Source organism: Scheffersomyces xylosifermentans (assembly GCF_036884685.1).
Source record: "Scheffersomyces xylosifermentans strain CBS 12540 chromosome Unknown RJT20scaffold_1, whole genome shotgun sequence".
Taxonomy (NCBI): Eukaryota; Fungi; Ascomycota; class Pichiomycetes; order Serinales; family Debaryomycetaceae; genus Scheffersomyces; species Scheffersomyces xylosifermentans.
Window position 1 is genome coordinate 1,429,007 of NW_027042939.1, and position 11,024 is coordinate 1,440,030.

General features: G+C 40.1%; 4 protein-coding genes across 4 annotated transcripts; 1 reads left to right on the top strand and 3 right to left on the bottom strand. All coding sequences in view use genetic code 12, as the record gives it.

The window, feature by feature from the left end:
* Positions 1-300: 300 nt before the first annotated feature.
* Positions 301-1,061, bottom strand: RJT20DRAFT_11342 (uncharacterized protein). Its single transcript, XM_064915789.1, has one exon. The coding sequence runs from the start codon at positions 820-822 to the stop codon at positions 361-363; it is 462 nt and encodes a 153-aa protein (XP_064777085.1). The 5' UTR covers positions 823-1,061; the 3' UTR covers positions 301-360.
* MNN21 (alpha-1,2-mannosyltransferase MNN2) lies at positions 898-3,844 on the bottom strand. The gene has a single exon (XM_064918587.1). It carries the CDS (start codon positions 3,434-3,436, stop codon positions 1,301-1,303), a length of 2,136 nt encoding a protein of 711 aa, XP_064777086.1. The 5' UTR covers positions 3,437-3,844; the 3' UTR covers positions 898-1,300.
* A 677-nt stretch (positions 3,845-4,521) lies between these two features.
* Positions 4,522-5,532, bottom strand: MNT3 (Mnt3p; the record flags this gene model as incomplete). Its single annotated transcript, XM_064921372.1, has 1 exon — positions 4,522-5,532. One exon carries the CDS (start codon positions 5,530-5,532, stop codon positions 4,522-4,524), a length of 1,011 nt encoding a protein of 336 aa, XP_064777087.1.
* A 2,393-nt stretch (positions 5,533-7,925) lies between these two features.
* Positions 7,926-10,493, top strand: KCS1 (inositol polyphosphate kinase; the record flags this gene model as incomplete). Its single annotated transcript, XM_064920241.1, has 1 exon — positions 7,926-10,493. One exon carries the CDS (start codon positions 7,926-7,928, stop codon positions 10,491-10,493), a length of 2,568 nt encoding a protein of 855 aa, XP_064777088.1.
* Between the last annotated feature and the right edge of the window lie 531 nt (positions 10,494-11,024).

Sequence of the window (11,024 nt, forward strand, 5' to 3'; positions counted from 1 at the left end):
GGAAAAGTACACTCCTGTTTTTCGCAGTCTTCCCCAGAACCTAAAATTGAAGTGTTACTTCCATTTATCATTCGCCAGTGATAAGATGAGCCTACCAACATAGAAGAAGGATATGTGGCGCCAGACCTAGTTGATAGGATGATTCACACAAAGGGGGCATTGGTAAAGATACTGAGATTCACCTTTGATATTCATTTCTCACTATAATCTCCGCCGTATACATTCTTTAAAGTCAATATAAATTGTTTTTGAATCAAAGGCAAGTGCTAATTGTCTGTTCTACGTTGTACAAAGCGCTAGCGTATTTGCTTTTGCTATAAAGTCGATATGTAACCAGCATGTATTAATCCTTATATACAATTATGCCAAAATATGGTCGAACTCATCCATATTTTCCAATTCGTCCTGTTGGGCTACCCTTCGTAACACTTCTTTTTTCGAACTTTCTTGCACAAATCCATCAATCAATAGTTCATCTAGAATATGGTAAGCTTTGTCAAATCCAAATATGATGTCTAGTTCACAGACGTTTCCGTAGAGCTTATCCATCTGCTCTACAAATCTATGAATGATTTCTAATGCTAATAATTCGTTGTCTCCTGATTCAATTCCAATTATGAAGAAAAGGGACGCGTATCTACGATAGACTATCTTCATATCTTTATATTCTAGCACATTGCACATCTTGGCTCTTCTAGAGAGTATTAACGTAGACAATTCTCTAGTTATCTTACCCTTTTCTTTTTGTGAGATGGTTTCGTACCATTTTGATAACCTCACTTTACCTTGCCTGGATAATAGAAATAAAAACTGAATCGACATTGATCGTTGCTTCGAGTATATATTGACTGTACAATGAATGGTAACTGTGACTTGTCTCTATTCTCGTAATCATTTTGTTGTTGATTTGGAAATGAAATATTATGGTCACGTGTTGGTACGGTATATTGAGTATGGCCTATAAGGCTGCAACTTCGCCTTTATCTTCAAATTATAAGGAATGATCTTAAGATAGAGCAGCTATAACAATGGATAGCGTTTGACGAAACTCAATGGCCCTAGGGAAGGGAAGTCGTGCTGAGAAGAAGTAATGTTTCGTGATATTTGCTTTTCTAACTCTAATAGGTCAGCATTGGCTCTTAGTTGCATTTGCTAGTTTTTATTGAAACTCGCCTTGTGGGGTCATAAACGTGGAAACTTTGAGGGGACACATCTAGTGTGTCATCCATAAATGTATTTATTCGTCTTCTATAATATTCCAATTTGTAGAAATGCTAGTTAAATATTTATCCTGAATTATTTACTCTAAGGTGTAGATTGTGGATTTCAAAAATGCCAAGTGCTCGTTAATTTCCTCACACAATTCTTTCCGATCAACGTCGCTGTAGATCTCGAGTTCAATTTTCAACTCACAAAGGAGATATCTCATATTGGTCCATTGTACGGTCTCGAAATCGTAACCCGTACGAACCTTCATACCAGTGCCATATAATCTGAACCTTTCGCCCTTTTCGTTTATGAACTTTTTCTCTTTCTTCAATGTCCATGGGTTTAATTTTGGGAAATTTGCATGAACAAACAAGATGCGAGGTCCATTGGCAAGTAAAAGATTCTTTTGTTTCATCCGCTCTAATTTAGCCTCTGGCAAGGTCTCGGCTTCTTCCCTGAGGTTATTGTATTCGTAGTCTTCGACAGGATCGTATTGACCCATGCCTGTACCCTCGAATTCATTCTTTGTATTAAAATGACCAAATGCATTCAAGAATTTAGAGACTTGGTAAAATTTCTTCCTTAATGCCACAGTGGCTGCCAAAAAAGTTTCCTTGTCACCTTCACCGTCGGAACCTTGTGAAAACAATGGGTAAAAGTAATTGGGGCCGTACAAGTTGTAGTATAGGGCTAGAAGTAATGCCTTTGTATGTGTCTTCTTCGAAATCATGAGTTGACCTGATTCCGAAGTAGGATCTGGGATACTACCTACTCTTTGATGTAACGGTATATTCTTCAAGTCAAGCGGTGTCTGAGTGTTACTCGTATCATATATGTATCTTCCCGCAACTTCATCATACTTTGGTAATAACTCGGATTCACTGGAAGACAAGCCAGCAATTTTGTAGTAGTCTGGAGAGGTGGCTCTTTTCCAGAAATCTGGCCAAACAATTAAACCGTTGTTTGTGAAAGGCTTTTTCTTGAACAAATGATCAGGTGAATGCACCGGAATGTTGTCACTATCAAGTAACAAGACATTTTCGAAGCTCAGAACTAAAATAGCTAATGCCTTGTACTGATACCCTTTGAATTCGAATTTTGACACTACTGAGTCCTTGTCATTAGGATCGCTCAAGACATTCGGTAAGTATATACATCTCGCGTTCAAAGCCGGAAAGATACGAGAGCATAAATTTGGTTCATACTCGTCTATCATAGGAATTACTACTTCTATTGGTAGCTTGCATCCGATAGCGCGTATTGATTTGATAGACAATAGCGTAAGCCAATTAAAATTACCTCCTCCAACGTAAACTATACCATCACCGGAATACAAGCCCTTAGGGGCATGTTCGGGTAAGTTGTCTACGATATACAGATGGGAATCTTTCATGGAGTCAAGTTCTTCGTCTTCCAATTGCAAGAATTTGGAAAGGTATTCTTCAGAAAATACTGTATCATCCTTATCCACAGTGCTATACCGGGCATGGTAAATTCTATCTGGAGAAAGATAGTTAGTAAGAGGGGGACTACTTGGTTTTCCCTTATATAAATGAGTGAATACTTCTTCAAAAAATCTGTAACCCGCTTGGAGTCTCTTTTGTTGGTGGGTGGATCTGTAGAATTTCTCATGGAGATCACTGCTAACACGTAATCTACGTTCCTTTTCCAAATTGTATAATTCATCAATAGTTCTACCGTTTGCATCTGTAGATTCCTGTGTACCTGACTGTAGTGTCTTCCCCTTATTAGAATTTCTATTCTTGTGGTTGCTTGTATCGCTGTTTTTATTAGTATTGTCATTATTTGCGCTGTTTCCCTTTTTATTGGCGCTGTCCACTTCAGCGGCTCCAGGTGTGATATTGTCACTGCTTCCTGGCTTTCGTCTTATAGAGTCGTCATAGTTGGAGACAGTATTATCTATCTTGTCCTTGCTGCTGTCCTTTACTGAAGATGCAGCGTCGGTGTGTTTAAATGGTACGGTTTTCTTCCCATTAGCTAAGGGTATCAATCCGCGGAGGTATGAAGATATTGAGAACCCATTGTCATCGGGGTTATTGATAAGTGATCGTTCCAACGCAGTTTCTTCGTCGGTTTCTAGAAACAAGTGCTGGAAGATCACCAAGTTCGCTATGACTACTAGGACGACGATCACCTGGAAAAGTCGATGGCGTCGGCGTAAATAGGTCCTGACCCGCTTCAGAATCTTAGGGAGTGAAAGATGCATGGAGCGCTGGTGGCAGTTATGGAGAGGGAAGATTTGCAGAAAGCAACTATGCTTTAATAGTCATAAATGGACACTGATGCGATGAATGCTAAAACAGGCAATGTTACGGCTACTCGATATGGGTTGATTCTAAGTCGCGCCTACGACGAAGAAGTGGATAAATAACTCAACAGTGTTTGTTTTAACACGCCACGGGAATACAACTGCAGAATGCTTGTCAAAACAAGAAAGTATTCAGGGTATCAATTTCCAGCCAAGAAGTCCAAGTGCTCGTAAATGATTTTAGGGCGTGTGAGACTGTATCTCACTATTAGCTTTTACCAGAGGCCCACTATCGGTATGTGCAAATTTTGTATGGAGAACGCACGGTAGCACGAGACCACGATTTTAGGGCGAAGTCGAAGAGGAGTAGTGAGAAAAAGACTAGGGATAATTTTGGAGTTACGTGTTTGTAGACGTATGTGTACTGTTTAATATTATTATGATATTATTCAAGGTATAAGAGTTGTTATTTTCTTAGTGTGCTGTGCTGGGGGTTCGGCCCAAATTGTAGTGATATTGTAATAGTTATGCTTAAAACTAAGGAAGCGTTGGAGATGAGAGGTCTGGTATCAATTTGGTGTTTTTCACCCTCAGGCGTACATTACTTGCAAAAGCCTTCTTGAAATTTATTAGCCACTCCGTCCCCTCCTCGGGTAAATAGGATTTACGAGCAAAAGAGTCGGGCCACAATAAAGGGATCTTCCTTGACGTTGAGGGAACACCTACCACAGCCAATCAAGATAGAAGATCATTACATCTCTGACACAAATTCTATACTTTGCTGGCTTAGAACTGCTGACATGACAGTCACCATTAGTGCGCATATAAACAACGACAAGAAGGATTTTTTTGAGTAGACTGTTGAACAATTGAAGATAGGGCTCAAAAAGAAATTAAGCTTTTACTACGACAGCCAATAGGCTGTGAAAAATCATCAAACATGGACAATGTGCTTATGATTCGGAAAATATATACGACAAGCCAACTAATTTGGCAGATACATGCAAAATGTGTCTCTTTTTATCTAGTTTTCTATGTGAGATCTAATGTGAAGAGCCTGTGTTGTCACTCAGTATCACGTCCAAGAAATGAGATGTGCAGCTGAGATCGCTGTATGAGAAATCCTCGTCAGGGTTGCAAGTGCAACGATTCTGTAAATACGTAGCCGAATCCTGTGGGCATTGTAGATAGGGCGAGTGATAGTATCCTATGTCATCAAACCAATGCAAGTCCAGCTTGCTGAGGAATAGTGACACTGCTATGGAGTGGATAGGAGCATCACCCCATCTCTCGTAGAAAAATCCTCCCTTTTCATCCAAGAAGTTGAAGAAATCGTTGTACCTATCGTTGTCAAACATAGCCAAGTCAGCTATCTCGAAATTAGACCAGAAATGGCACAAATTATACGATTCGAATTGGTTATTGTTTTGTACCAAGTCAATTAACTGAGCATCCTGGTTCAGAATATCTTGGCTTTTCATATAATCTTTGACGTAGTCCCAAAGACTTGGAAGGGTGTCTCTGTATTCGAAGAGAGATAGCACAAACGAGTATTTTTTACTGTTTTCTCTCATGAACTTAAACACGTCATATTTGACATCGCAATAAAACTTGATGCCAGGCTCTATTCTCCAGTAATACTGGTACTGTCTTATGAAGGGGTGTTTGTAGAAAAATCCTGCAAAGAATCGGCACATGTGTCGATAGCTTTCTGAGTCCCCGTAGGGCATGTCTCCCGAATTTTCTCTGTTCTGCATTGCCCGTTGTTGGTCTATGAAGGATGGATAAGACCAATGACTTTTTGGGATAGACCCGAAGTTTAAATTTCCCTTCGGGATATATGAGGATAATAAATATATGAAATCTTTAGTGAACGGTTCGTCATTCAAGAAAGTGAAATCATAATGGTACTGATGGTTGTACCTATCGTGCAAATATTGAACTGTTTCTAATAGGTCATAAACGTCTTCATTTCTGCACAAGATCATGAAAGTAGCATTCTCGCGTTGTAAATTATACCCATCTTTGGGATCCGTCTTATTTATAGTAATCATTTGTGATGGAGTTTCCGCATCGGCTTCGTTATTAACAAGTGGTCCCTTCCGAAGAAACTGAGATAAATTTTGAATGTTAGTGTCTTCATCTTCCCAGTCCCATTGGAAAATAGATATGCTTTCGTCTAATGCCGTTTTCAAAGCATTTCCGACCCCTCCTTCGCCTGGTGTGAAGCTTTCATCGCTACTATTGTATGTTGTTTTCACGGATCCATTGTAAATTGATACAGGTGGAATAGGCCGGATCTGTAGTAGCTTCTGAGCCTGTAGTGGTAGTAATAAAAGAAACCCTAGAATGCAAATCTTCCAGCCAACAGACCCCCAACTCATGGCTGTATCTCCCTTACTAGCACTAGACTTCGGTAAAGCTATTTTTCATCTTTTTTACTCTATTGTGCTTAAACATAAATTTACATGGCTGAAGGCTGGGCTCTGTGCTACCACAATTTTTCTCAGATGGTAGCGTGCGGTGTTATCTTCTCTACGCATGCAAAGACAAAGGTATCTCGGGTTAAACTAATAGACGCAAGGGGTCGCCCAGTGTTACCTTATTCCATTCCAATACTATTAGGAGGTAAGAATTGGTTATGGAATTGCTAAGTAATGGGTATGGATTCCGGGGTTCGTTTGTGAAGTCTTAGAGCCACTTAGTACACGGTAACACATGTAACAATAAATCGTGGGCCCCAACCGGAGTCGTAAAGTACAGTCCGATACACGTTAAGATCATAGAAAATATGCAAATGAAGAAAACGTTCGTACCTGCACTTTGTACTGATTTAAGGTACAGAACTGGAACCAGGTAGCTTTGGAGTATCATCTATCCCAATGGACGATATCGATTTGAACCAGTCAATACATATCTCGGGAGTCATTGGAGAGTCCTCATTGGATTGGTGGAATCTTATTGATGAACTGTGAGGTGCTCTTACTTATGTTCGAAGAAAAGTTGTTGCCAAGACTTGACACCCAGAAATGCTACAAGCTTTTGATGGTGAAGTTGTGTGTAGGAAGCAGCCTTCTACACATATCCTACAGAAGACATTGAACCTTTCTTTGGTTATTCTTAAGGAAAATTGATCCTTTTATATGGACTAGCAGATCGAACTCAGTGCAGCACGGATGTGGGTCTCTTCAACAAGTTGGGGCATAAAGGAGCATTCTATTATTCGGCTAGTCGAAGAATGGAGGCGGTGATTATGACGCTCAGACAAGGGCTCACTTGCAAAGTTATGAACCTGGAGCATTATTTTGCTAAAACAAAGGAACTCGCCATATGGGAAATCGTAGTCAAGCTGATTATGAAATATATATGTCTGTTCATGTACTTCCATGTAAGATAACATCCAGCAAGTATTTCAGTTACAAGGAAATGCGATTTTCATGTTCTTCGGTATTTTGAAATTATAATCCCATGTTTTGGACTGATATCCACAGAAAATGAAAATTTCAACATTAAGATAACTTGATAATGGATAATTCAGCCACAGAAGGTACTGTTAACCACTAAAAAGTGATATTAGGGTCAAATTGCGAAACATATTATAATCTCAAGATTTCGAGACTTTAAGTCAACTTTTCCAAAGGTAGCAACTATATCACTACACTAATGTCCCCGTGACCAAAATCCCCGTGATGGTTCACGTGGCGATGCTCATTTCCATGCCTTTCTTCGTTGCGTCTAGTGTCCTTACGATAACCCTTTGCCATACGCAGAAGAACGCAGCCCACGACAACCACGTTTTGATGCTGCGGATATTGTCGATAAAGTTATTGAATGATGATGGTGACGTGGGGCCCTATGTATACAGTTCCAGCCCATAATCCCAGATGTATATAACTACATCGATGCCTTCAAAAACACTTTTCCAAGGTGTGTGCTTGCTCATCTACCTCTTCTACTGTTGTATCATTTGTTCTATTCTGTTCCCCATTTTGTTCGTTTCTCGCTACGCCGTCTCCCTAACATTCCTCCGTTATCTCATTTGGGCTACGAAAAAATCCATCACTATTAACCCGTACTACGAAAAACTACACAACGAGTGAGAAAAAACAACAGCCAAACAAGAAAAGATTATCGAGACAACAGTTTCTTTCTGTGTACCAGGTTTCGAAATAGACCAAAGTTTACGATTATTAACATCTGTGGAATTGCAATACACCTAAGTCGCTCTTTCGCAACCATTCCGGAACTAGCTGTGAATCTTTCCTTGATCTCTGTCAGCTCTTGTCGTTCCATCTCCATTTTTGCAGAGAAACCCGATTTTTTCTCACTATCTTAATACGATCTGACGTTGAAGCGGTATCTCCACCTTCACTATATACTATATACCACTACATATATGTACCGTACGACAAGTCCGTTCCTAGTAATATCTGTGCATTAGTCAATCATGGAGAATACTGTAACGAAAACCTCGCTTCCCATCGAGGGTTTGCTTACCAGTGCCGATGGGCATCGTCTGGAACAAATTAAACTGAAGAACGATCACAACAATATCACAAACTCCACATTGGCGAACTCAAAACTCTCCGAAGACAATAGTATCGACACCAACAGTAATGCCACTAGCATATCCCACAATTCCACCAGCATTCAACCTACATCCTCGAATGAAGTGCCCATCCCAAGCGCAGCTCCTACTATAACAGGACGAAAAGCTGCAAGATCATTGCGTATCTTCAGAGGAGTAACTACGGCTGAAGAAGTCAAGGATAAAATAGCATCGTCAACTTCTCAATTGGAAGACGAAGTTCCCGACTTGAGATCTCACACTCCTAGTCATTCATCACCACAGGATGAGGCCAAGCCCTTGTTAGACCTAGAACCAGTATCGTCTGCAACTTACTTCCCACATACTCCTGCAGATCCCATGAAAGACGATATATTGCATCACAAACACCATCATCATCACATTTCAAGCATTCTGTCTGATCATCGTCATCACAGCCCCAAGGTGATATCTCCCACAGCGATAATTCCACAAACGCAGCACTTAATGGCCGATTTGGAGTTTGACCACTCTACAAATGGAAATATCACCAAGATTCTTAATGTGAATGAAGCTACTGAAAAGAGTAAGCTCGTAGAAATTGAAAAGACTTTGATTAGCTTATCAAAATCCTCATCCCCTTCCCTTGAGGATATGAAGGCTAAACAAGAGCCCATAAAATCAACTGCATCTCGCCAGAGCGACGATCAATCTGTCTCAGCCCAGCTCAACGAGCAAAGCGAATCATTTCCTTTAGCTGTAGAGTTAAGACCATTTAAAAATAAGGTAGGAGGACACACAGCCATTTTCAGTTTTTCGAAAAGAGCCGTGTGCAAAGCGCTCATGAATAGAGAGAACCTCTTCTACGAAACGGTGGAATTGAGACATCCAGAGTTATTAAACTTCATGCCTCGCTACATAGGAGTTTTGAACGTCCGTTATTCCAGTATAATAACAGAAAATTCGAATAGTGATGATTCACATGCATGTATAGGTACTCCTAACAGTGTGGGAAAATTTAGAAGCACAATTATGTCAACTTCTGCCAAGGATTCTCCAGGAAAGCATACGGGGCATTCAAAAAGGGTAGAAACTCTTAATTTAATTAATTCTGAAGAAGATGATGAGTTACCCCCAGAAGTAGTTCTAGACGATAACAAACATATAATTCCAGACTCCTTATGGAAACAATACTCAAGCTCATTGCCATCTCCAGTTCCAGATTCGTTTTTGGATGGGAGCCACAATAGTCTCCATAATAGCATTCACAACAGTATCCATAACGGAGATCATTCAGTTTCATCGTCAATCAACTCTAATCACTTCAATCACCACCGTGTGAGCAGCAATTTGGGCTCTACATCAGTTAATACTGATCTACAAGTTCAAGTTCTACAGGAAGTGTTCCAGCCAACTTTGAAATTACACAATAACAGTAATAACCATGTTCACCATCCAAACGATGACAATATTTTTTCAATGGACGACGACGAGCTCGGAGGAAAACCTCTGGACTCTTCGAATGTAGCATCACCTGCAATGAATCCAGCAGATGCAGTCAACAGTCCACAGCATCATCCATCTTCTGGACCTATTTTGCGCAAACATACCAGATTTGAAAGATTCATTTTATTAGAGGATCTCACGTCCAATATGAAGACCCCATGTGTGCTAGATTTGAAAATGGGAACCAGGCAATACGGAATAGATGCGAACGCTTCGAAACAGAAATCACAGCGCCGTAAGTGTTTGACGACCACATCAAGAAGTTTAGGTGTGAGAATTTGCGGTTTGCAGATATCGAAGAAACCAGATGCAGAAGGCGTCGAGGATCCAGCATTGCAGAATCCATACTTGACTAAAGATAAGTACTTTGGTAGAAGAATTAAGATTGGAATTCAGTTTTGTAAGATCTTGGCCAAGTTTCTTTACAATGGACAAGACAATTATTCAATATTAATCAAAATTCCTCATTTGATTACTCAATTTGATGAATTGTATCAAATTTTTAATAAATTGAATGGCTACAGGATGTATGGATCTTCCATCTTGCTCATGTACGATGGAGGAAACAACACGGATGAAGATGACCTATCCCAGGTCAAAGTACGTATTATCGATTTTGCCCAATCCGTCATTGCCGAGGAGGATAATAGGGATGCATCCATTCCACCATCTCACCCTGACTTTGCTGACTTAGGATATTTGCGTGGTATTAAGTCGTTAATTACATATTTTAAGATGGTATTTCAAATCATCAGTGGGCATCAATTTGAAGATCCAGCAATGGCGATAGAGTTTGTTACACAAAACAAAGCTCAATACATGACTAGAAACAAATGGTTGGACGATTATGCTGAAAAGGAAAACGAGACAGACGGTGGAATCAACGAGGTGGCCGAGGGGGATCCATTTAATGTGGAGTACCCTCAATATAGCACCGTTGACGACGAAGGAATATCGGAGTAGAGTGTTCACTTATAAAGAATGAAAGGCTGTATATATTGATTCATTTTCTTACATTTAGATCTCTATCGGGTAGAATTCTATCTACAACGATGTTTCTTCCTCTGTATAATACTATTTATTCTTAATAAAACGGGTTTTATTAATTTTGCATCTATGTAAATAGACGATATGCATTGTCCCCCTTTTTGCCCCACTTCGGCACAGGCAGCATATGCGAGGAAAATCCGAGGGATTGCTAATATGGGGAAGCGACCGAGTTACATCTGGTTTGTCATTTTATGTATGTACAGTGACAAGAAAGTGACATAGATGCTGTTGCAGAGGTGAGGCGGAGCGGGAGCAAAAGTCAAGACTTTAGAGAGCTAGCAGCGAGTTTTCTATAAAATTTCCCTTCACGATAAGCTGTTCTGTAGTAACAACTAATATCCCACTTGGGTCATCGTACAAAGCCGCGGAAACTCTCTCGGCTCCAGTACGGCTTGAAGCTTGAACCTTGAACCTTGAACCCCATTACACATACTGTATTTTCTC